The sequence below is a fragment of the Clytia hemisphaerica genome, unplaced genomic scaffold, assembly GCF_902728285.1.
Source record: "Clytia hemisphaerica strain Z4C2 unplaced genomic scaffold, Clytia hemisphaerica genome assembly, whole genome shotgun sequence".
NCBI classification, from domain to species: Eukaryota; Metazoa; Cnidaria; class Hydrozoa; order Leptothecata; family Clytiidae; genus Clytia; species Clytia hemisphaerica.
This window is the reverse complement of record NW_027104420.1, coordinates 553,773-581,282: the sequence shown is the minus strand read 5'-3', so window position 1 is coordinate 581,282 and position 27,510 is coordinate 553,773. Positions and strand designations below refer to the sequence as shown.

General features: G+C 34.8%; 2 protein-coding genes across 2 annotated transcripts; one reads left to right on the top strand and one right to left on the bottom strand.

Annotated features, from left to right (window-relative positions):
* Positions 1-161: 161 nt before the first annotated feature.
* LOC136820286 (mitochondrial carrier homolog 2-like) lies at positions 162-17,813 on the bottom strand. Its single transcript, XM_067076480.1, has 14 exons — positions 17,628-17,813; positions 5,658-5,742; positions 5,282-5,339; positions 4,817-4,865; positions 4,566-4,592; positions 4,313-4,345; positions 4,042-4,099; positions 3,598-3,649; positions 3,064-3,123; positions 2,571-2,661; positions 2,035-2,082; positions 1,472-1,539; positions 990-1,065; positions 162-600 (listed from the first exon to the last, which is right to left on the bottom strand). Exons 1-14 carry the CDS (start codon positions 17,766-17,768, stop codon positions 550-552), a joined length of 897 nt encoding a protein of 298 aa, XP_066932581.1. The 5' UTR covers positions 17,769-17,813; the 3' UTR covers positions 162-549.
* Positions 17,814-18,334: 521 nt separating this feature from the next.
* Positions 18,335-27,510, top strand: LOC136820284 (ubiquitin-conjugating enzyme E2 2). Its single transcript, XM_067076476.1, has 6 exons — positions 18,335-18,480; positions 24,473-24,539; positions 25,491-25,522; positions 25,680-25,757; positions 26,060-26,165; positions 26,833-27,510. Exons 1-6 carry the CDS (start codon positions 18,457-18,459, stop codon positions 26,970-26,972), a joined length of 447 nt encoding a protein of 148 aa, XP_066932577.1. The 5' UTR covers positions 18,335-18,456; the 3' UTR covers positions 26,973-27,510.

The window sequence follows — 27,510 nt, the reverse complement described above, 5'->3', positions numbered from 1 at the left end:
ATTCTAAAAGTCCAATCCTATCAGCTACTTGAGTATAAGTACTATATTCTTTTTTTCATTTTTTTAGAGGATGACATAAATAAAATTGTTTTTATGCGATTATCAAGTCTTCCAAAATAGGTTACTAAGTTGACTAATTTCAAAAGAATTCATACCAAAAATTTCCCTCTCGAATCACTAATAATCTATTATTTTAAAAAATTATTACAATTTTATTACAATTTTTTGAAATTTTCTCCATTTGTCTACAAAACGTTTACTGTTTGTGGTTTTATATAAATTGTATAAGGTTTTTAATTAATGCACGAAAATGTTTCATCTTTTTCGACGCATTCGTGTTGGGTTACAGATCTTAACAAATGCAATTTGACAATGTAGGGACGAAGAATAGAAGTCATCCCACATTGCTTTGGCATTCTCTTGAATAAATCTAGACAAATGAATTTATTTGTTTGGCTAAATATTTGTCAGATTTTTCATTTTTCATTTTGAATTGCGTTGGAAAATATTGAAGACTGGTGATGAAATGATTTAAATGGGATCGGCCATTTATATTTTTACATTTCTTCTGAACAAAGATGAGCCACGATGACGAAGACCCTGGGAAAAAGAAAAATATTTTTTCATATTAACTCATAGTTTCCACGCTATCAATCCTGTATTTGAGTCTAAAAGGGACGAATGACGTCACGTCCGGGTAACAATTAACTTGGATTTTACCGATGCACTCACAGATATCATTCTACCTTAGTCAACTTTTGATAGGTTCGTAAGGGCGTATTGATGTTATCTTCCATTTGATTTAGTAGTGAAAAATTGTTCATATAAAGACATTAAGTCTGTTCCGACATTAACTGGAAAGCTCAGTTATTCGGCAGAACAGTTGTACTTGTAATGCTAAAGTTTTGTCCTTGGTTTAGTGGTAAACTAATAAATTCAGGTCGTGTCGGCGCTCTTAGCTCTTGTTGAATAAAGAATCCTACTAGTACCTTTTTGCCAAGTTCAACCCAGCAATCAGTCCAGGACTCATAGATTGGCATCAATGGAGGATTGCCAGCAACCAACCTGGATAATGTTAAAAAAAAGTGGTGATCAAAATCAAGTCAATAATCTCCAAATTTTATTCTCACACTTATCTAATTATCAATTGTTAAAAATGGTATCATTCCCGTATTCTAATCAATTATTCATCGAATAAATTTTGTGCCAAAAATTGCCCTCCAATCAGGGATCAATTGCACAGATTAAATAAACTACCGGTGAAAGGTTGAATAATTTTACTACTTCTAGATTTTGTCCTATTGCGAAATTATATTGAGCTTTCTCTGACTGTGAAAATTATTTTCAGAAGTCGACATGCTTAAAAACTGCATTGAAATGGGAGTGAAGAAATAAAAAAAAATCATTTAAATTTGATCAACAGTGCAGTAATTTTTTATGGATAGAAAGGGCAGAGAGGAAAAATGTTTACCTCGTGTCATTGACAGCCAAAAGTGTATTGACCAAGTGGAAGGGGTATGTGACCATTGAGGCAATGAACTGCAAAATAAAAAAATAAAACAATAAAATGCTATCTGCTCGAAATAGTATTACCCTTTTTATGGTGAAAAAGAAAAAATCGGAAATTAAGTTTTCAAAGAAAATACTGGACACAGATAAAATACAAAGTGAGGACAAACACTAGTTTCGAAAGGATCGAGAAGGTCATCAATCAATCAATCATCAAAATCTTATTATTTACATGATGATCGTTATTAATGATATCTTATTATTGGAGCGGGCAATTCCTTAAGTTATGTAACTGAAACTGAATCCAAAAAAGTTATTATAATAAAAGCTCGCGTTAGCGCCTTGTCAAACACCTTCTTAACTCGTCCAATAAATAACCTGGACCTCTTAAATGACTCTTTATAAAATCTTGTAAATAAAATCCTATATACTGATATTGATTTCCGTGCGTAATATTAGGAAAAAAAAGGATTTGATCAAGGTCATGAGGCAGACATGTTTTTCAAGAAAATGTTCTTGACTCACTCCTGAAAGTTGTGATGAGTACGACTTCACTTCGTCTCTGGATGCCTCCTGGAAAGTAAAATAATGATACAATTACTGAACTTCTTTTCGGTTTTTCGAAATTGTTTATATACTCTTTTAAGATAGCATAAAAAATTCCCGAAAAGGAGGGGGCTGAAATACGCCACTTATTTGGGGGGGGACCTAAGATCTCATTACTAAGTGTGGGGCTGAATATTTCAGCTTAATAGTTGGCTTCAAATGCTCAATTTAAAGAAAGCTCATGAAGCTGAAAAATTTAACATGAAATATGCAAAATATTATGTAAAATATTTTTAGCTAGGATCTGCAACCCAATTTATGACTCTTTTTCCTGGAAATAATTTTTCAAAGTGTCAAGGGTCGAAAGTCGTCCTAGGATCTACCAAAAATTGTTTAACCTTTGGGGGGCCTTGCCTAGGACCTAAAAACTGGCAGACGCTATGTAGTTTCGAATCGATAGCTTAAAAATTATCAGTCAATGTATACCTTTCTTTTACTTTTTTCCTTTTGCTTACCTCATGTGGCAATTGCTTTCTGATTAGATAACTGATTGTGCGACTAATCCACAAGGCCACTAATTCACCAATCAAGAATGGGACGACTCCACTAAAGGTTTAAAAGTAATTAAAAATTGAATGTTTGAAGTTCTCTAGTTCTGAGAACAAGTATTAAAATGTATTGAACTATTCCAGAAAAAATGTTTGTAAACAAGTTGAAGAGCAGTGACACCAAAATGATTTAAATTTTTCATGAGGCAAAATATAAGATAAGGGTCTTATGCTGGAGAAACAATGTCACATTCAAGTTATAAGAGGAAGCAGGGTTTGCCCCTAAAGGAGACTTTTCCCACAAATTAAGTTACAAGAATTTTGTCTCAAGCCAAATCAGGTTTTTCTTGATTCTTGAATGAAATAGCCTGATTGAGTTATATGATTTATCTACTGGCCAGGAATCCCTTTTCCACGACGATGTGACAATAACAATATACTGTATTTGAAAAATCAATACCTGAAAAATCCTGAAATCCCTTCTTCATTATATATTTCTTGAATAGAAGAGAAGATGTTGCTATAATGAAGAGAGAAATAAAAGGTATATAACTTTTCAATACTATATCCTTTATCCTTGACCTTATTCAAGCACTCTTTCTCAAGTCCTTTTGAAAGCTCTACCTTTCTTTTAGACTATGGCCTTTGACCTATGGCCCAAAGCCCCCTGCCATCAACCACACCTAAAACTGTCCCACGAAAAGCTAGGGGCTTCCGAGGTCAAAAAATATCTTTGATTGAATTTTTGGAACTGAGGAGATCTTCAGCAATTTAGAGCTCTTTTCCCTGACTCTTTTTGATTCATTATTCGTAACAATACCGTTAAAGCTCAAGTTAATGCATATACATAAGCTAAGAGGGTGTACTTTTTAAGTCTTTGCGATCTCGAATTTAGATGGGTACCAAGTGGGGGAGGCTAATTTCCGAGGAGATAAGGTATGAGACTTCTATCAAACTATGTATGCTCAAACTAAATAACAAAAGTGGGTCTCACTTGTAATATGTTTCTCGGCCAACAAATTGAACCATCATTCGAATACTGATAACTGAAAAGTATAAAGTAAAAAAAAAAATTGTTTAAACACATTGTTTCGATACCAATCTAATATACGATTTTAAACGTCCAAACAACGCTGTAGTCATCTTGGCAGATTCTGAATTCAAAAATGGAAAGAAATGGTGAACGCTGTTCATTATCGAGTATGACCAGATGCTTTTGTTTGATTAAACACATTTATCCATATGTTAAATTATTGAACATCGTGGCGTAACTCATGGTACAAAGGCTTTGAAAAAGATACAAACTTTATCCCGCATAATCATGAGGAGATTGTGAAAGAGCTGTAGTGCACAGGTATTACATGCAAGCATTTAGAGAATCATTGAGCATAATTTTGTGTGGTTTCTCATTTATTTACTACATTAGTGAAGATCTCACCGTGGAAAGGGTAACTGACAACAATGCTGCACGTTTTAGCAATTGTCAACTGACCAGTCTGAAACCATAGAAGAAGGAGTTGAAGTCAAAAATGATGATTTGGTTCCTTTATAGTTCCTTATAAAAATGCCATATCAAAAGTGCCTTAGAAACTTCAAACATACATTCTCTTTTAAATGAAAGACTCTGGAGGATTTTTCTATTGTTTGATTTTTCAATCCTTATCTAACACATGAATGGTAATTTGGAAAGATATTTTTACATTACCAACCTCTCGGATAAAGGTGCCAGGTGATTTATCAGGCTAGAAAACAAGATAACATAAAAGACTTTAATGGAAAATGAATTGTTATCTAATATTTATCAGACGGTTGCGAATACAATACAAGAAATATATTACAAGCCTTTAGGGGAGGAAAGTATGCGGGAAAAATCTGGAATGTATAATCTTGGAATCTTCATTTAAAGTCCTTACAAAACTGTTAAATAGAAAGTACTGAAGAAAGTAATTGTTAAAGACATACCTCTTCATCTTTTGATACGTTAAGTTTCTGAAACAAAATTGGGAAGAGGAAGAGCGATTATCATCTTATTTCGATACATTTCCAGATACCAGTTGAAGAAAACAAAAAGGAATACAATTCTAGCTTTTATTTTCTTTCCTAAAAGAAAATATATTTCACCGAAAAATGATGGAAAAAATTTGTTTGCCAGTTTGCAACTTGGGAAAATAATTGTTTTTGAACCTCTCACGAAATTTGATGAAAGAACTTACTGTAGTGACTGCATTATTAACTGTTGAGCCAATGAAATCACTCACAAGCCTAAAGAAACATAAGAGTATAATTACACCATCTACGGATAAAAATATCAATTATCATCTTATTTTAAGTGAATACAAAAATTTATCCTTCATTGGAAAAGCAATTTCTCGATGAAAGTTTTTTTTGGAATATTCAAAAAGCTAAAAATTAGGTCCACAATAAAAGGAAGACTGAACGGGGAAATTTAAGGTTGAGGATGGAATTTCCAACATAACTAGACATATTCTAGTAAGAAAGGTCAACTCTAGGTCAACAATATTAATCCTCGACCTTGAAGTAAACTGGTCTTAAACGATGTGGACTAGACATTTGCTTTTGTATGGGAACTACAAAAAAACTTGGCCTTGGTTAAGGTCATTTTCCCATTTCAGGAAGGTGGATGTCCCTTAAAATACAAATTTTTATTAATACAATACCTGGGACCAAGTCCTCTGTATAAACCAAGCCATCCATCCACTCTTTTGATGTGCTTTCCTGGAAAGAATCAAAGTATTTATTATGCAAGCAAGAGCGGCTTTAACAAAATAAGACATAATCAGGAATGGTGCAAATACTATTAGAAATAACAGTCTTGTGAAGAAGACAAACGGAATCTTAAAGGTTTCTCTTTTGATAGCACCACTCTTTTTTGCAGTGAAACATCAAGTACTTTTTTCTAGTTTTGTAAATACTGGCTGAAAAAATGGACTGACAACATACTGCACAGTATTGAACTAAAGTGTGAATTGGCAATATTAAAGGCTTCCAGGTTGATGTAGATGTGTGTAGATATTTGAAAGAGTTTATACCTACCATATTGTATAAAATTAGGAAGTCTATACACTGTCTTTCCAAATAGTGTGGTTGTTTTTACTGGAGCGATTGGTTCATGACCAACCTAAAGCAACAAATCAAAATTCAGGATAACAGTTATTCAGTTTAAAATAGGAAATTTTATAAATCAAAAATTTTTTAGCACCCTTGAAAAAAATTACTGCTAGGAACATTCCCAGGGGAGGTAGTCAAGCAAATTTGGGCACGGGTACATGCCACTGGTCAGGGACCTTTTTTGGAACCACATTATTAATCTAAGGTCTGAAATGATTTTTACAGTTTTTTAGGAAATCAAAAACTGCACAACCCTGTCCCTAGCGTCTTTGTTTTTTCTAGCTTTTGGTGATCAATTAATATGGCTAGATTTACATTAATTGTGGTTTTAAGATAAAATTCTTAAAAACTTGTTTATGATTTCAAACGATGAGACATTCTATGTTACTCCAACATCTCTGTATAAACTTTCGCGGGGATTAAATTTGGCGGGAATTAAATTTTGCGGTTGGGCTTATCCGAGAAAGTAAAAAAATTTGCACAGACTTATTTTGCGGATGGCACTATTGAGTGGCAATATTTTCACAATTTTGTGACTTTTACTGTCAAATCATGCATGTTGGTTTTTTAAATACACATTATTTGCGCCTCTTTGATACAAGTTAGTAAACATTCAACAAATAGTATTTATTTGACATATTTTGAGTTTTGTTTAGAAATATTTGGCGGATGAGACCCTTTCAAATTTCTATCTCTGATTTTTGCGGATGACACGAAAATCCACAAAATCTGTGAAATTTAATCCTCGCAAAAGTTTATCCCATTAAAGTATTCAATGATAGGCTATAACCCAGAAATTTGGCGGACCTCATACACAAACACGTGCAGAATTACTTTTGACAAATCACAGCAATTTCTATTTCAGAGGGTAATTGAGACCTCTAAAGTCAAGGCTAATTAAATGATAAATTTTGGTTTAAATGAAGCTGGCAATCCATCCTGTGAGGGAATTGGGAAGTCAGTCCAAGTTGCTGATGAGGTGCCCATTGAAAACATCTACATTTGCAAAAATGGACCTTAGAGCCTCCTGCAACTCAACCAACAAAAATTAGAAAGATCTATTCAACAAAACTTGGTAAAATTTTCACCAATAATAGTCTAACATAATAATATGTTAATAATATTTTAACAATGATTTTAATTATTCAACAGTGCTGCAAATAAGTAAATTTCAGTTGACTGGTAATTTTGCAAGCGTAGCAAAAATAATTTGAAAAGAGGATTCTTGGGGGGCAGAGTGGAGTTTGAAATGACCCTTCGATATTATGTTTTTTTTTAATGAATTCATCTTTAAAAGATAATATTTAAAGTAGATTAAAAATTGGTATATAGATTAAAAATTACTATTATTTTTTGGGCTGCCTATATTTGTGTTATGCCTAGAGGTAATAGAAAACGAAAGATTTATAGGTTGGTCAATATCAAGTGACTTATCTGACCATTTTTTGAAAAAAATCAAAAATTTTGAAGTTAGATTTCTAGCGTTAAATCTTGATAAAAAACTTTTACCCAACCAATAATGCTCAATTTTGTTTTAAATAATAAAGAGACTATTATGCCAACATAATCTTAAAAAGTTATGCTAATAAAAACATTTTAGATTTTAGAAAGAATCCTGAAATGAAATTGTTGGTTTTGTGGTACGTTTACCTTATGTATGTTAATTAATGACTTTAAGGTTCTGACAGCCAAATGGCTGTCCCATGTTTTGTCAGATAGTCTCAAGCTATAGCAGTTGATGGTAAAGTGGTAGAAAAAACTTGCTGTCTGCAAAGATTTGAGGGCCGAGCAGGCTGCTCTAGACAAAGAAAACCTGAGATATAAATATCGAACCGTTTGTTTAGGTTTTCAAAACAGCCGAAGCGATCAAAAAAAAAAATGGCAAAGTAGCATTTGGCATGGAATGAACTTATCTAAAATTGATATTTTTGGTGAAAATTTCTTTGCCACGAGAAAACGTCCACAACCTATACTCTAGGGTTTGTTCTCCCCCACTAAATTCTAGATTTTTTTAAATCTCCCCCCTCTTTTTTTCCCCCTAAGACTTTTCAGTTTTTAGTCCCCCCCCCTCTTTTTGCTTTCTCAAAATATCATTTCCCCCATATACCCATATAAATTCATAGTGTCCTCCCCCCCTGGATTCAGGGGGGAATGGGTTTTGAGGTCAAAAGGACGTATAGGGGGGAAAGAATTTTTTTTGAAGCCAGGGGGGGGGCGAGGGGGGAATGGAAAATTTTCGTTCTAGGCATGGGGGGGGGGAACTCACCAAAATCAATTCAAAATTGAAAAACATCTGGTTTTATGAGATGATATAGCATAATGCTTAGTTTTATTAATATTATGGTTTAAAAACAACCATCCTTTCCATGTATTTTTGAATTAGAACTACCTTAGGGAAAACAATAAGCGTTAAGTTCATCAAATTACAGCTTTTTAATTTTATGCAGAAAAATTTTTGGAGGCAGGGTGGGGAAAAATGAGGGGGGGGGGGGGGAATGGAAAATTTTCATTCTAGGCATGGGGGGGAAGAGACCCTGAAGGACACTATGAAATTTTAGCCTAGAAATCTAAGCCAGATTGATTCAGTCACTTAGTAAAATCTGATGGTAAGTTGTGACTGAAAATCTGGCTTAGTACAAGTAAACTCGGTTTCTTATCAACTGACGAAAACGAAATTTCAAATTTTCCCGGGTATGTTTTTGTGAATGCACATAAATTGTATAATTTGTTCAACACATATTTTTCAACAAAAGATTTCCCATAACTCATTCGCATAAAAAAAGCAAAAATATAAAAATAAGGAATTTGTTAAATAATTACACCCTCCTCCCTATTTACTCAACTTCTCTTTCATTCAGTTATATAAAGGTTTTTCAAATTAAAAGAGGGAGAGAGAAAAACATATTTTTCTTTTTATGCAAAAAGTACAGAATAAAATATGTTCAAAAAGTCATTCGTAAAGAAGTGAAAAGCGTTTTCAAAACAAACAAAAATTTTTGTTTCTTATCGCATGGTCTATTATGGCCAATTAGAAGAGGCTAAATGTGTCCCTGCATACGATTTGGAGCACATTGAAAATGGGCCAATCCTTAAAAAGCCGAACTTTTGGCTGATATGGACCGGTCTGGACCGTTCCTGGCCGAATTCGGCCGATGTTGACCGATCTTGGCCAATCTTTTCTCTAAACAAAGGTTGATCTAGACCGGTCCAATTCGGTCAAGTCCGGTCTAGTCTGAATCGCAGACCTCTACAAAACCCCAGGTAGTATAGGTCTGCTTAATGATCTACCAACCGCTTTCCGGTTCGCAAAGGAAATCTTGGCGAGATAATAATTTGATTGACATTGATGTGTATGCAAAAACGATCGTTTCGAACGTTTTCAATGGAATGTTTATATTCGAAATTCGAATCCCAGACCAGAAAAACAAAACAGAACAAGCTAGATGCTGAATGGACCTACCTGATGATGAAAGTTGGATAGCAATGCAAGGAGAAAAAAATCAGTCAAAAAATATAGCGTTTAGCGAAAATGCATAACGCAATAAATTCATCATTGATTGTTGATGGGGGGGAGAGGGAAGGGTTGTAGGGGAAAAATAAATAGAAAGTTCTGGTCGCAAAAATCTGTTTTATTGACAATTGAATCATGCTTGATGGTGAGTATTGTTATCAATAATGTTTTTGTGTGAAAAACATAGAAATACAAGGAAAAAATCTAATGAAAATCTGCAAAAACGGCGATTTCCGGCATTTTCAACCGAAAAAAAAAAATTCTCAAAAATCGAACTCAGCCATGTTTTGAGCATTGCGAATACACATCTTCTGCAAAAAATCAGAAAAAACTTTTGATGAAAATTCGAGAAAATGTAAAAAAACCGGTTTTTCCGGCATATTTCCGGCATTTTCGGCCGGAAAAAAGTGTTTTTCTAAAATCGGGCTCCGACACATTTTAGGTATTGTCATATTGCATCAGTTTGCAAAATTTCATAAAAAAATATAAAGTACAGCTCGAGAAATTCAAGAAAAACTGTCTTTCCGGCAAAAATAGGTTGTTCCGGCGATTTTTAAATAGCTCCTGCTTCAAAAATCAATTTTATTGAAAATTGAAACATGCTTGATGGTGGGCATTGCTATCAATAATGTTTTTGAATGAAAAAAAAACAACCAATTGTAAGGAAAAAGTCCAATGAAAATCCAGAAAAACGGCGATTTCCGGTATATTTCCGGCATTTTCGGCCGGAAAAAAATGTTTTTCGAAAATCTGGCTCCGTCACTTTTTAGGTATTGTCATTTTACATCAGTGTGCAAAGTTTCATAAAAAAATATAAAGTACAGCTCGAGAAATTCAAGAAAAACTGTCTTTCCGGCAAAAATAGGTTGTTCCGGCGATTTTTAAATAGCTCCTGCTTCAAAAATCAATTTTATTGAAAATTGAAACATGCTTGATGGTGGGCATTGCTATCAATAATGTTTTTGAATGAAAAAACAACCAATTGTAAGGAAAAAGTCCAATGAAAATCCAGAAAAACGGCGATTTCCGGCATATTTCCGGCATTTTCGGCCGGAAAAAAATGTTTTTCGAAAATCTGGCTCCGTCACTTTTTAGGTATTGTCATTTTACATCAGTGTGCAAAGTTTCATAAAAAAATATAAAGTACAGCTGGAGAAATTCAAGAAATACCGTTTTTCCGGCGAAAATCGGATGTTCCGGCGATTTTGAGAAAGTTCCGGCTTCAAAAATCAGTTTTATTGACAATTGAACCATGCTTGATCGTGGACTTTGCTATTAACAATGTTTTTGTGTGAAAAAACAACCAATTATAAGGAAAAAGTCCGATGAAAATCTGCAAAAACGGCGATTTCCGGCATATTTCCGGCATTTTCGGCCGGAAAAGAATTTTTCTCAAAAATTGGACTCTGCCATGTTTTGGGCATCGTTAATACGCATCTTTGTGCAAAAAATCTGAAAAATATAATGCTGAAATCTCGAGAAAATGCCAAAAAACCGGTTTTTCCGGCATATTTCCGGACTTTTCCGCCGGAAATAATTTTTTTTCGAAAATCGGGCTCCGTCACATTTTGGGCATTACCATTTTGCATCATTGTGCCAAAAATCAGAAAAAACTAATGAGCCAATCTCGAGAAAAGCTGGTAACAGACGGACGGACGAACGAACGAACGAACGGACGGACGGACATCGGTTAATTTATAGGACCTCCAAGGTAGGTCCAAAAAAGATAAAAAACAATCTGATGCGCGCATTATGTACAGTCTGTAGATTTATTTTTGACTTTTGTTTTTATAAGATATCTGGTCTGTAAATTTATCAAAACCTTTCCATCAGCTCTTCGGTCGAAGCTCAAAAAATACAAATATGAACACAAAAGTGAAAGAAAACAACCAGAAACGCTCCAATCTTTTCAAAGAATTGAAGCTAAGTACCTGAAAAAATACAAAGGCCACACAGTATTAAAAAGTGAAATGCCAAAGCTGAAGAAAAGTTCTTTGTTTGTTTTAACATTTAAAGGCCCTTGTTGAAGGAGCAACAACACTCCCTTTTGTAGAATCATAATGTCAGAAATATTCATTATGACACCCAAAATGTACTGTATATACATAACTAGAATACCTTGAAATAATCTGCAACATATCTGTAGAACTAACAAAACATTTATCTGAAGCCAAAGTGATCAACGAATCCAGTGTGGTAAAAAATTATACACTCATACAAGTCCAAATTCAAGCATCAAAATGTAGTTTTATCAAGCAAAATTTTGTTGGTGCACACAGAAGATACATCAGGGCACTTAAAGTTAATAAATCTAATTTCTCATCTTTTACAAAATCTCCACATTATACAAGAAAGGAGGAATAAAAACAAGCAAACTTCCTTCCGCCTACTTTTTTTACGAAATCCAAATATATTTTCCAATCTATGATTTGGTGCCTCACAGAAAATTTAAACATTACGTAATGTTATATTTGTAGACACTCGCCAGCTAAATATGTCTTTAGCCGTATATCGGCTAAAGGCGGCAAATCTCTGGACAAAGGAAATATAGCTTATTAAGCATCCTCTAAAAGGAGCACGAATCCGTTAGTGGATGCCAGCAGCCTAAGTCCGGTCTGAAAACAAACAAGTAACTCTTTTTCGTATGACGGTTTTTTGTTTACAATCTCGAGTGCCTAAAAATTTTCGAATCTTTTTGTTAAGTGTTCGAATGAACTCCAGAGAACGTCCTAATGTTTTGAAAATTGTTCGATCAAATTATTAAAAAAGTTTTCCGGATGTTTTTAAAAGTCTCTAACTCTAAAATCAAAACAAAAGCAAAAGGAAAAGTACCACAACACAAGCAAGAAGCATTTTCATTTTTAAAACCATCACGAGAACAATTTTTCATGAGCTAATAGATAACATTATAAAGTATCAAGATTACTGTATTATTGTAATATCAGCAAAGGAAAAGGCAAGTAACAGTTTCTTTTTCAGAGATTGTGCTGTTGTTAGTTAAAAGGTCGAAACAATTGGTATTCCTTTTGGTTTTGGTATGAAATACGAAGAAAAATATCGACATGCAAGTTTTAACAGGAGAGATATGTAAATGATACAGGGATCGATGTCTAAATAAACTAACGAAGGGACACAGTGCAATTCTATTCTAAGGAGGATTTCTAACAAACTTTTCTTAATGGATTAATAAGAGCGAGTGAGTCAATGTTATGATATACAAGGGAGTATGTGATTTACGACAAAAACGAAGACTGTTTGAAAACAATTTTGCTTATAATTAGTATTTCGGCTTCCGTAAAACATTCTGGACTGGTTCGTATCGGCCTGGACCGGTCTTACATTGCCTGAACATCATTATTTTTGTTTTATCAGGTTTGTAATTTGACAAAACCGGACCTGGCCGTTATAGGCCGATCCAGAACTGACTTGGCCGATCCGAACCGGACCTGGCCGATTTGGGCCGTAGAATTACTTGGCCGATCCTGGCAGATCTTGAATGTGCTCTAAATCGCTTGCAGGGACACAAATGCTCGCTGAGTCTCAACAACTTCTGCATTCAAAATATGAACGCGCGCTTTGCCCAAGCCAGTTTTTCAAGGCAAACTTAAAATTCCGTACATCATAAAAATAATTAAAGCACTGATAAAGCTAAATTGTCTTCAGCCGTATCTTGGCCTTGTAAAAACTGGCTTGGTTAACCAGGCTTTATAAATTTCTCAAATTTCAACCTGACACAAACGTAAAATTTTGCTGCAAAAGGAATACTAGACAAAATGGGCATGAAAGGCATGAATTCTCAGAAAAAGTGTTTCAGACAAAATGTTTTCAGGGTTTTCGGGACTTTTTTGACATGAAAGGTTCAGGCTCGAAGAGTGGGATTTTACAGCCGCCCGTCATGCAAGGCACTGAGAGGCCACAGGTGCCCAAAAGAAATATGAAATGCGACAATTCATTGGTGGAAATTTGATAACCAGCTGAGAAAGAGCGCCAGGAAGCAATCAATAGAAGAGACAACTTTCGTTTTTGTCGTAGATTTCTAATATATAAACTTCTCACAGGAATTATTTGTCATTGTGTTATGTCATGTCAACTTGTCAGCATTGTATTATTGTTGTAAAGGGAAAGATAAAAGGGTCATTCCAGTAAAATTTTTGTTACTTCTGTCGGACGACTTGCATTTTTTATTTTTTTCTAGCCTGGCTGAAAAACACAGTTTTCAAGGGTTAATATCTCGAGTTAGGTACAGAAATCACCTATATTGCAATATATCTCTAATCTTAATTTTTTGAGAGCTTTCCAAAAATATACATCAGGTGTCCGTTTTCTTGAGCAAAAATTTTCATTAATTTTTAACCCTATGATTTTTGCCTGAGACCGTCATATTTGTCCGAAAATCACACAAAAGTGTCTGAAAAAAAATTGGAAACATTGTAATTTCGATTCCCCTACCCCTTAGCTTTCCAAAAATGTATAAGTTAGTTAGTATAAGTGCTTTGATCAAAACATTCGTGCGATTTTACAAAATGCCCTCTACTATCTTTTTTGCCTCTTTAAATTCAATTGCCTTGGAAATTCATACATTTTCATCTCTCGCCTTGGAACTTCGAATTTTGGTGAAAACGTTTGCCCACGGAAATCTTGAGTCGTCCGCCCCCCTGTTACAGACAAATTCTGGAATAGTCCAAAGAGCTTGAGTAGAGTAAAACTTGTGTAGATCTTTCCAAAATCAAGATGTTAAACTCCTTTTAAACTATTATACTTTTAAATACTGTGAGTGTTCCTAAATCTGACAGCCCTGCCTAAATCCGATGGCGATGGGGTCTTTCAAAGATACAAACTAAAATAAAAACAACCCTGCTTTGGCTGTGACGCAATAAAGATACCAAAGTGTCAACTAAACTGAGAGATTTGATGGACTGAACTGATTGAACCAAATTAGAATAATTGCTTACTATACAAAACATAATTTTTTATTACAAAATTGTTAACGTTTTAAACACAAGCAACAGATTCAGAATAATAGAGGTAATTATTTTTACAACTCGCACTTTTTTATCACATTAATTGACATCTTGACATTATAGTCATCTTGTTAGATGTTTTGTTTCAAGAGTCCTTGCAATAGTTTATTGTTCAACTTGGAGAGGGAATGTTTGTAAACCATAGAATTTTTTTTCATATAGTAGTTATTTGTGAGGGGTCGGATTTAGGCAGGGCCGTCGGATTTAGGACCATTCACATACTATTCTAGGGTTTGGTCTTTCACAATCAGCAAATGTTTTGATCTTAAAACGATACCATTAATCTTAAATAAGGTCAATTCGTTTATGCAATTATTTCAAAATAAGAAAAAGAAAAAGAAAAGAAAACATTACCCCCTAATGGATGACATGGCAAACTTTAAAGAGAAAGTATCGGAATTCCATGAATTTTACTTAATTTTGCATTAAGGGGACCCGACCATATTCATTTGACAACGCAAAACGTCAAATTGACGTTATCCTCTGAACCCCCCAACCCCACAGATAACGTCAAGCGATGTACTGATGTATACCAAAAGTTGTAGCCACTTTTTCATCAAAGTTTTCCCGTTCTGTCGCAAAGTCTGTACTTGGTTGCCAGTATGGATTCCACGAAATCTTGCGCCGAAGATATTTTTCCGTGCAGCAAGCCTCACGCCAAGCAAAATTTCTTTTGTACCAACATTCAATTTTTCAATAAGGGTGCAAGATGGGAAAAGATGCGCATGCGCCAACATAATTAATAAATTGACAAATTTAGCCAAATGGAAGCTAAAAATCGATGGATTATGGAGTCATTCACGCCGAGCTGGAATTATTACCATACGCCAACTGAAAATCAAACAATCTTTGTAAGTACCCTTACGCCAATGCGCCAAAAACGTTTCAGTTGTACGTTTAGTTACAAAATCCATACTGGCTTGGTTGTACCCGTGCGTGTATGTGTTCTTTTAACTAATGACCTTTATTTAAAAAGAAATCCACTTGGCGCTAGGTCCGTGCCGTGCTTTAGGCGTACCGCCTTCTTTACCCACTTGTGCGATGTGGTTCGCTCGATCGCGCAAACAATGAAAATATGATGTAATGATATCATAGCGCAGACCAATGGGATTATGCGAGCAGCAAATTTTCATGTACTTCATACACAATATGTTTTCGAAAGCTTATAAAGTATAGTGTGGTTGGTGGTTACAAATATCCGCGATTTTCACAAAAAGGTATACCTTTGATTTCTTATAACGTCAAACCTAACTTTTGAAAACCCCCCCACCCCCTCATGACGTCAATTTGACGTTTTGCGTTGTCAAATGAATATGGACGGCTCCCCTAAAGTATTGGAATTCCATGATTTTTTTTGGTTACAGTAATGGAATTCCACGGTTTTGATAGGTATTTTGTAAATTTGTTACGGAAATTCTGGACTTTCTTGAAAGCAATTTGCTACAGAAATTCCATGTCGTCCATTGGGGGGTAACGAATAAAACTGGAATGGCACAATGCAGTTTAGAGGGGGGTGCCCAGTGCACGGACGGCAAACTTATTTTTCACTTTTCTCACTTACTTTTGGTTTTTACATATATCCTTTTTGACCATCTCGTAAACAAGCTTGAAGTCCTTCTTTCAGTTTGTTTTCACTTTATTTGAAAGCTTCTTCTTGGAATAATAAGTCATTAAAGCGAGCGCTATTCGAACCCAGTCTGCGAACGAGACCAGTTCGCGAACGATCTTTTGAAAGAAAAAATTAGAGCTCTGCTTGCAGGTAATACTTTAACTCTCTTCCGAGATGATACAGGGGTATTTGAACTTTTCAAAACCACGCGCTTTTTCACTAAAAAAGCGTCTTTTTTATAAGAACTTTAGTGTTTTGCTAACCTGTTTATTTTTGTAAATATTTTCTTGTCGTCCATTTTTTTGTTTTCCTTTTCAAGTTTTGCTCATCGAAAAGTGCGGCAATGTAGTGTCTTCTTTTTTAATTGAGATCGCCAGCGCTTTCGAATGTTTTGACGTTGCTATGTCTTCATTTTGAATATGGTGTTCGGATCGTTCGCGGACTGGAACCTTTTTTATATCAACTACTGGTGATATGTTTCTATTGATTTTGAATTAATGATAGGGTGGTCAGAGGAAATTTCAAACTTACTTGCAGAATACCAAACCAAGTTTAATGGAAAGCCATAACCATCAGAAGAAACCTTCCAATTCTTTAAAATTCCAAAGATATTCCATTTTGAAGTTCAATTTTTCAAGCATTTTCGTGCACGCATCACCGGCCATTTTGTACTTTCATTACGGCACCAAAAGCGAAAGTGTTTTATGAAAAATTCCGCGCGAGAGGTTTGGTGCGAGTTTTATTTTCCGTAGATGTAGCTGAATTGGGGGTAATTACACCATAATCTTTCCCTTAACGCTTGCCACCGGAAACAGCTTGATTCTTACTTTTTTCACATTTGGAAAGAAAAAACATTGTTCTTTCTAAAAATTTCACGTTCAATAAAAAAATTTGATTTTTTCAATGAAAAAAAACGCATTTTAAGTACATAATTTGACTTCCTGAAAAATATACGTTGCTCCAAACAACGAACGTGGTACGTCTCAAAAGCTAAACTATTGCGGGCCCGCGTCGTGGAACGATGCAAAAAATTCCAGGTCGATAGCTGTTTCGGGTGGCTAGCGCTTTGGATTTTAGAACCCCCGGATAAAAAATTTTGCCGTGCCGCGAACAAGAAGTTTGAAAAAACTCACCCGCGAGTACTCATTTTCATATTTTGAAGGAAAATGAAGACATGATGTGCTGATTTTTTCTGCAAAAGAAAGCTGAATAAATTCTCTACACTTTGGAAAAAATACTTATGTTAAAAGAGGTTTCCTTCCTTGAGGTATGTAAGCTTGAATTTTTTTTCTTCGGAAATCTATGTTTTGTTATTGCCGCACGCGTAAGGCCCTACCTCCCTATTAATGAGCTTACATGTTTCAATGAAATTTTGTTTGATGGAAGATAAAAGGTTTTTAAAAGAGGAAAGTCATTTTCAGAACTCTTCTTGCGCAAATTTTCTTATAAAAAACATTTTCTCTCGCAATCAGCCATATTTAAAAAAACCCCGAATTTCGTGATTTTTTTACTTGCACTTGGCCTCGTTCAAAATCGGTTTGGTGTTGTTCTAGTGCTACGTTTATTTTAATTTTTGGAGAGATTGCAAGGAATAGTTTGAGGATTCTGCTGCACAAAGGAATTTTTATAGAAGTTTGTTTTTGGTTGTTTTTTTTAAGTTCAAAGACGCTCGTTCGTGCACTGGCGAACCGACTCTTCTACTTCCTTTTGTCAGATCACTGCAGCCCTTCCCTCCTTAATATAAATCAAATTACCTGTATTAGAACTTTAATATATGTTAGTGGATGAGCAACAGCTTTCAATCCCACAGATATTGCCAGTCCTCCTACAAAACTAGTTTTGATTCGAGCAACAGTATTTTTCGCTTTCTGAGAAATGTCTGACTCGTCCGCCATTTTGTTTGTTTTGAAATGAGAAGGTCTGCATAAAATTCCGAGAAAACGAAACTGAAATCCTAAAAGTGTGACATGTGTAATTTACAGACTGAGATTACTGAGATTTTTTTATCAATTACTTTTTATAATTCAGCTCAACTACCATTTGTGCATTATTTTCATTATTCAAAAATATTCAATATTTACTTTTACTACATATTTTCAAAGAATATGCCTAGAATTCTTTAGATAAGAAAACTTTAGCCACTTACGCAACGGAACATTCCGGAACAATTAACAGAAACTGTAAGCACCCGCTTTAAATTCCTAAAAGTTCTTAAGAAAATTTTTATTTCTGCTGAAATTACTGAGAAGAATGAAATCAACACATTATATTTCCTCCTTTGACTTCAATTCTCAAAACTCCTAGCTCTTTAATCCTCTAAGAGCGTAAACTTTGAATTTTGGAATCTTTTTTCGGTAATAAAAGTAGGAGTGGCAAAACCGCCGTTTTTCCGCTTTTGTTAACATATTCGGGCATCTGGTTTTCGGAGGCGAATAAAATCTCCTTACCAGGCCCTTGGCGTGTAGCACAAGACAAGAAAGGCGAGAATTTTGTGAAGAGGTAAAAAGTACCTCAAAAAATATTCATCAAGCTGTTAGAGGGGATACACAATTCTCCCTTCTAAAACCTTAAAAATATATATACATGGCTTTAAAAAGGATAACAAAGGTTGGTTAATATATACATTCAATTTTTGTTATGACAAATCGACTAAGGAAAGACCAGAGTCGTTTCAACTTTTGATTTGAATATTTTTTTGTTACTGCTCTGGGGCTCCATTCTTTGACTGTTCTGAATGTCGCTCGTCACTGATTGCTGATTAATAAGTCTATACAAACTAGTTTAGATTTTCAGCCATTCAGGGATAGTGACAATTTTTTTAACTAAGCCTCCTGGAAATCAGGGGCTGAACAACTTCCCTGGGAAGTACTTTTTGAGTGACAAAGCAAAAGGTGCTGAAAACAAAAATCTATGCCTTTAAACTAGAGTAACCACTGGATACGTTGATAATCTAGAACATGTTAAAAACCCCTTGGACGGTCATGTAAATTGGGCTGTTCAAAAAATTGATAAAGTTTTTATGAGGAAAGCATCCCCTATAAAAGCTGACAACCTTCAATGACAGACTTGAAAAGTCAAAGATTTATTGACCCCTCCCCCTGAAAAAGTTGGTGAATACCCCCTGTATGGTTTTGAAAATGGAATAGCCCATCCCATGCAAATTTCCAGGATAACGGTGGCAGAAACTCGATCTTTGCTTGAATCATGAAACTTAATCCTATTTTTTGTACATGAGTCATGAGAATCATGACAAAAATTTGATGTCCTAGGCCCTTATTAACAGAACAAGCCCATTCTGAAGTTAATTCTTTGTGTTACTTACTTGTGTAGGTGTTCGAGCATAGTGCTCAGGTAAGATTCTTGGTGAACCACGCCTCTATTTGATTAATCTGTCGAGGGAAAAAGAATCGCAGTATATATTTTTCATGTCAAGTATTGAATTTAAATTAGGTCTCATGCACCCAGTATATCCATGAATTTGGGGTTCATCCGGGATCGACTTTAAGTGAGTGTCAAGGGCATTTTTTAATTTTTCAGTTGAAGTGTTTGAAGTTGAAGTTTCTTATGCTCTTTGGCATTACATTGAATAGTTTTGCACCTCGTTCAGAAAGAGTGCAATCTCTAAGGTAGGATGTTTGATTCTTGAAGATAGACAGTTGGCACAGCCGGCCGAGCCGGGGATTTTCGTAAGCTTTTATACTGCTATTCATGTTAGGTACTATCCCTTCTAACACCTTCCAAACATAGATGATGCGATATAGCGTTCCCTTCTTCTTTGAAGGGAATAGATTTTGGATTGCTTGAGACACTCCCAATACCTTACCTTGAGTTACCTTGAGCTTGTTTCGTAATATCTTTACGCATCCATCCTGTGAGGACCGATGTAAATTTTCATATTGATGATGCTGTTTGTTTCAGCTCGTCTCATCATAGTGTAGCCAGTCACGAGTGGCTCGTCGGGAACTGTAAAAAGATATTTATCCAGCTCAGTTTTGAATTTCAATTTCTTGCATCCAGTGAGATCCCTCAGACGTTTTGGCAGCGAGTTGAAAAGCCTTGGTCCTTGGACTTTAAAACTTGAGTATATGACTTTTTGCCAGGGCCCCCTTTTCACTAGTGGTATGTGACATTTTCTTCCTTGTCTGGGATTGGCATAGAACGTGATTGTCCCAGGATTTGGGACAAGCTTCTCAATAATACACCAAGTGTATATGATAATATATCTTTCACGCCTTCTCTGCAGTGAAAACAGTTTTAATGTTTGTAGTCTTTCCCAATAGTTTTGGTTGTGCAGGTTTTTAATCCTCCTTGTGAATGATTTTTGGAGATCTTCGATCTGCTGGATCAGATTAACTTCATTGGGTGACCATAGTTGAGAACAGTTGTCGATGTGTGGTATGACTAAAGACTTCCAAAGAGTGAGCATGACATCATGTTCTCTTGAGCTGAATGTTCTCAGAATCCAACCAATGAGTATCTGTACTTTTTCTACAATGGTTAGAATATGTTGGTTGAATTTCGCATCGTCTGACATGGTAACACCAAGATCCCTTGTTGAAGATTTGGTTTGGATTATCTTTCCTTCACCTGTGAAATAACTGGTGGCTGGTCCGTTTCCATAATGGAGATGCTCGAACTTTTTTCCATTTAACATCATTTTGTTTATGGTCGACCATTGATAAACATTGTTAAGGTCGTTTTGTAGGTGAAACTGGTCAATGATGTTTTGGATTCCTTTCTTTACTCGTGTGTCATCAGCAAAACTTGCAAGTTCTGCTTTGGTTGTCCCTTCATCAATGTCTGATATCATGATGATGAAGAATAATGGCCCAAGAAACCGATCCTTGAGGTACTCCTGATTGAATTTTTGCCTGGTACGACTTGTGACCGTCTACAAATACTACTTGGTTTCTATCTTGAAGAAATGACTTAATCCATTTAAGTAGTTTGTGTCTGTTATTCCAATAGATTTCAGTTTTGATAGCAGTATCCTGTGGTCGACTTTATCAAATGCTTTTGAAAATCGAGATATACAACATCTACATCCAATCCTTCTTCTAGTTTTGATAGGATACTGTCATAGTGGCTGAGTAATTGACTAAGGCATGATCGCCCTTCCCGGAAACCATGCTGTGTTGGGTTGAACAAGTCATTGTTGTTGATAAATTCGACTATCTTCTTTCGAACTATTTTTTCAAACACCTTGGTGAGATGGGACGTAAGTGATACTGGCCTGTAGTTAGATGGCTCTCCTTGATCTCCACCCTTTGATATTGGTGTGATATGATTTCTTTTGTGAATCTCCTCTGTTACTCCATGGTTCAGACAGTTCCTCCAGAATATTGCGAGTGGCTTAGCAAGTTCTTCTTTGCAATTTTTCAGCAAAATCGCAGGAAATCCATCAGGACCGGGAGCAGAGTTTGGTGGAATAATTGTTTGAGATGCCTTTTATCCTTCTCAGAAAGGATTTTTGAATGTCTTTGTGTCTCTAAATGGGCCATTCCGGAAAATTTTTGTTACCCCCTGTCGGACAACGTGTATTTTTTTATTTTTTTCTAGCCTCGGAAATAATTTCTCTTTTCCAGTGGTGGTTGGAAATTCCATTAAAAATTCATGTACTTTTGCAAAATGCATCGGAAATTCCACTCTTTTTTGGCCTTTTTAACTCGATTGCCTTGGAAATTCATACATTTTCTTCTCTCGCCTTGGAAATTTCGAATTTTAATGAAAACTTTTACCCTCGGAAATCCTGTGTCGTCCGCCCCCCTGTTACAGACAAATTCTGGAATGGCCCAATGAGACCAACAGTATTTGGACTCCATAGAACGGAGCAATATTCTAAAATTGGTATCACCAACGATTTGTAGAGTCAAACATTCAAATGACCGCGATGAAAAAGTTCGCAGCATCAATGAAGCTTTTTGAATGGTTGAAATTAATTGTTCTTTAAACAAGCAATCATTACTCATCAGGATTCCCAAATCTTTTACAACAATTTTGCTTTCAATGATATTGCCTGATGGTGATGTATAGTTTGTTTGGTCCTTGATAAATTGATTTTGACCATATCTCAACAGTTCAAGTTTCATGTTATTGTCATCTGTCCATTTGTAAATTTTCTCTAAGTCAGATTGAAGTAAGGGAACATCTTCAATTGTCTTGACTTATTTTGATGCACGGGTGTCATCAGCAAAGGACTTCACAAAGCTGTTTAAGATATCTTTGTCAATATTGCCAATGAGTATAAGAAAGACCAAAGGACCCAGGACACTTCCTTGAGGGACTCCTGATAAGACCTCTTGTGGTTTTGACTTCACACCATTTACAAGCACTGACTGGGCACTTAAGCCATTGTAGTATTTTTCCATCAATTCCTAGTTGCATTATCTTGTGTAGGACAATTGCATGGTCAACTTTATCAAAGGCTATCGAGAAATCTAGGTAGACAACATCTACAATTGCTTCTATGTCAAGAATATTCAATATCAAGTCATATTGTTCATCAAGCAATTGACTTAGACATGATATACATGTCATCTTCCATCGAAAGAGCAAACCTAGCTATATTTTCCTTTTTACTGTCATTCAGGAGAAGGGAAGAATACATTAAGCATATATTTGGCTTGGAACCATCAATAGTGAGACCCATGCACTTAGACAATACAGACTTATCATGGTTTAGATCTCCGAAATTTTGTAAACATTCAATTCAAAAAGCATTCAGATTTTGGGAGCAGTGGAATGTCTTTTTTACTTCAACTTGACCACATTTCCAAACCTTTTTGAACTGAAAAAAATGGTTGATATGAACAGACCATTTTTCATCCCCTTTTAGTGTCCGGTTATCGAGCGCTGCCGCTCCTGAAATCGTTAGAATTTAGGTAAATCAGCATTTTTGATAAAAGGGTAATTTTCGCAGTTTTGTCCTATTTTGGACACATTTCTTTCAATTTCCTTGGGATCTTTTAAATTTTTTGATGAAAAATGGCAAAATTTATAATTTGAGTATTCTAATTTTTCATGGTTTTGCCGAAAAACCACCAAAAAAGTTAAAAATAGTTCCCGCAAAAATTAGTGCTTATTAAAGACATGTACTTATTCTTTGTATTCTGCAGGAAAATATATCACGTTTGATCCCAGCCCAGGGATTTTTCTAAGCACTTTGAGCTAGCTGTGGCCATTTTTGTAAATTTGGCTCTGTTGGGGGCTTAGAGGGCAAAGCTCTCAAAAAATTTTGAAAATGTAGATAGTATTTTAGGCTTGTAAACAATGAAAAAGTCAAATTTTGCTAGAAAATGTTTTTTCTACATTAAAAGAAGAAATTTTTGCGGGAATTTAATTTAACGAATGGCTGAAAAAAATTTTTCAGAGGGAATTTAATTTGGCAGATGATGGATACTGACGGAACTTAATTCCGCACATTTTGGCCAAATCCGCCAATTGTCTCCTTCTTTTTACATCAACTTGTATGAATTGTGTTTTGTATTATCAGGGGGTTTTTGCCATGCATAACTTTTGATCTAGATCAGCAACTTTTTGTACCAAATTTGGAACAGTTGTTTCTTCCATGATATACTCATAAAATCCTTTCAACTTGATGATGTCATCATGAAAATGACATTGGCAGCCAACCTATAGAAGACCTCAGAAAGGCGTCAATTAAAAAGCAACTAGAAAAGATTTGTTAATTCTGTTTTGATTTTCTAAAAGTTAATAGAAAACTCAATAATATATTTGCTGGTTTATCAATTTTGAATTTTGAAATCTATGCTGAAGATGAGTAAAATCAATTTAAAGGGACATAAAAGTAGTAAAATTTAAACATTGCGCAAGCCACGTGTCATTAAAGAGAACAATTAAAATCACGTGTCCAAAACAAACTTGTAAAACAATGGAACAATCAAAATTAGCCATATTTGTTTTGATTTTGTATCTGCTGCATACAGTTTGTTTACAAATTTCACAAGTACTGTTATGTCCCTTTAAATGATATGTCATCATTTTTTGCAAATTTTTTTAGTTAGTATCTAAGACCGTTTTATTTAACACAATTTGGGTTTATGGCCAATGTTGGTAATAAAGTCATAAAATATGACCCGGCTGTTTTTTTTTTACTTAAACTTTGGTTGGCTTACACATTATAAATTTTGTTAATATCCTATTCTAATAGAATTTCAGGGAGTTTTAAGCAAAAGTGCCAGGGAACATGTAAAATACCTCCTCCCCCCCCCCCCCCCGTCCTGATAAAAATAGGGTTTAAACTTTGAAATGAAAGGTATTTGGCAGAAAAAAAATCAGATATTGCATTAATAAGATTATAGAAATATTGATAAAAATCCACCCCTGGATATCTTTTCAGAAAGCACAAGATCGATATGTAGTTCAAACTCTATCTAAGATGGAGACTTATGTCTATGCTGAAAATTATATTTAGACAGACTTCGTGTTACAAGTGATATGACTGGCCCCTACATAAAATATGTAAAGGGAATGAGAAAGTGAGAAAGGAAAATTAAACTTTTCAGTTTTTTGAAATAAATGATAGCATATTGATCATCAGCTAGACAGGTTTCAAGTTTGAACTGTCTTTCTTTTTTAGGAATTGACAGATTTAGGGAGGGATCCACCAGCACAATGTTCAGCTGGACCTATAGATGAAAAAGATAGTAAGTATTCATCACAGGAAAAAATCCTTGAATCACATGCGTGTGAAAAACAATTTCCGAGCATGTGATCCTGCAAAAAATCACATGCGTGTGAAAATGTAATTCACAATCCATCTTTTCTCACTTGTTAAATAGAATAGAAGTGAGTTACTTTCAGGGTATTAAACCTTTCTCTCTAAGAAAGACAAACAATCCTATTTGTGATTTTAAATCTAGTCACACCCCATTTAATAAGTCGAGAAACGATGGCTTGTGAATTGTATTTTCACACGCATGTGATTTTTTGCAGGATCACATGCTCGGAAATTGTTTTTCACACGCATGTGATTCAAGGATTTTTTCCTGTGCATATGGTTTGTAATCTCAGTGGTTTATGATATTGACACTAATTTTTTACAAAAGTCTCAAAAGCTAAGTTAACTATGATGTTTCTTTCCAGGCCCCTCAATCCTCAATGTAATTATTACATGGCTTCCATCTGGAAGTTGGAGGCTGATAATTGTTGCTCATACCAAGGGCATAAAACCTTCAAGAAAACTACACACAATTCTTAATAATCTTTGTTTTCAATGTTTAACAGCTCTGATCTAGTATCAAGCACCTGCGACATAGTGTAGCTATCTTCAAAAAAAAAGTCTGTAATTCTGTGTAATTATGCAAACTAAAAATCGCTTGATAACAAACAAATTGCAAGAGTTTGCAACAAAATCAGTTAGAACTGAGTTTTTTTAGGCACTTGCAAATTTGTCTGCAATTTTTTAATAACATTACAGAAAGACTTTACTTGCGACATGTGTGCAATTTCCCATATGCTTGCAACGAAATGTAATTGCAGCTGTATGCAAAACCTTTGTTGCCTCTGCTTTAGGCTATACAAGACTAGCAGGCAGGAATTTTGTAAATTTTTGTGAGTTATTAACATTTAGCATTTTGTGTTCATTTTCCTTTCAGTGTTTAAATGGCAAGCTACTATAATGGGACCAGTAAGTGTTAAGCTCTTATATAAGTTCATTTTATTTTTATTTTAATGGTCTGTTTCAAGATAGTTGAAATTTAAATTTTTTAAACTGTAATTTAAAATTAATTATTGGATTTTATATTAGGATTGCATTATGACTAGCAAAATATTCCTTTTTTCAGACGGAAAGTCCATATCAAGGTGGCGTATTTTTTCTTACAATCAACTTTCCACCAGATTATCCTTTCAAACCACCAAAAGTAAGTGATCAATTTTTTTTTTCACTTTGGTCTTCAACATGCATTGATTGATATATTAAATGGAAATGCAGATTGATTACCATAGTTTTTCTTTAAGTTTTAAAGATTTCCATGCCTAAACCTTTTGATGTTTTTAGCGCTTAACCATTTGCTTAATCTCTCACCTGACTTAATAATCTCTGTGAATGCTAATTGTAGAATTTACAGGATTTATTTTGGTTTTGTTAAGAACAGACACGTCTTGTGACAGTTTTGCACTGTCGTTAAAGCAAACAAAATTCAATATCTATTTTGTACTTTAGGTCACATTTGTTACAAGAATATACCACCCCAATATTAATAGCAATGGAAGTATCTGTTTGGATATTCTAAGACAACAATGGAGTCCTGCTCTAACAATATCAAAAGGTATTTATGACTTTTATCATTTTGGATTCTCAGAAAAACTTGTTAAACTTTGATAAATTCATTGTAAACTTTTGCTTTGTTAGCATGATTAAACATATGCGTGAATAGAACGCCTTTATAAGAACGCGAGGCTCAATTTTGGCAAAAACCTAATAAGAATTAAGAACAATTTAAGCCCCATATGTCTGAAATGGCTAAATAAACCCAAGTCGATAAGTTGATACTACAAGCACGTTAAGAACAATTGAGCTTGGGGATCACAAGACAATTAGAAATAGCAGATCCTGATGACAAATTACCTGGTTCTTATAAAAAGTGTGTATTAACTCTGTGCTTGAATCATTTTATTCTCTAGATAATCCTAGCGGATACAAATACTTACCTATTATATAATTGAAATACAGCTACCGTTTTAATTAATTGCTTCATGAGCATTCTAGACCATTCTGGATCAGACAATGACCTTTGTTTTACTTTTTTTATTTTAAAATATGCTTAAAGCACGCAGGATCACGTTATTCTTTATCATGATGTTTGGTATTAAACAACTCATCTGCGTATCAGATATTTGTAGGGAGCTTAGTTTTTGCTCAAAATGGCAATACTTTTCACATCACACCGCGCTTCATTATAAGACCTTTTCACCATTCTTTTTTCTAATTTTTAGTACTATTATCTATATGTTCACTACTGACGGACCCTAATCCTGAAGATCCATTGGTACCAGAAATAGCAAGAATCTATAAAAGTGATCGTTCTCGATACAGTGACCTTGCAAAAGAGTGGACCAAGAAGTATGCCATGTGATCGGTCATCTAACTAGTAGCCTTCGTTTAACGACGATTTAAGGTTCTGGAAAGGAGGAAAAGTGTAGAATCTAACAGCTAATGAAGTCTTCGCATTGTTTTTTTATTTCGAAGCAATTCTAAGCTTAATGAAGCATGTATTGTATCTTTAAAAAGGGATTATATTGCTTTACTCGGTCGAACATTTTTTGTCTGTAAATTATGATAAACAAATTTAGTTGACTTTTATTTTAAGAAAATTTTAGAATTAAACTTTGAAAGATTTTTTTGTAAATTGACGGTATCTATTTTCCCGATCATCAGTTCTTTGTTCAAGTTTCAAGTTCCAGTTTTGATTGAAAACAACCCTCTCAGAATAAACAACGTAGAGAAACGAAGCCTTGGCAGATTATTTTAATTGTACTGGAGGTCAATCTTTTCTTTAGAAATCTGTTCTCTTTTAGCTACACTGATAATTGGTAACTTCTTTCTTAGGAGCCTTTAACTTATGTATCTTTCAAGATTTGTTTGTAAAAGAAAAATAATTGTAAAGTTGTCGA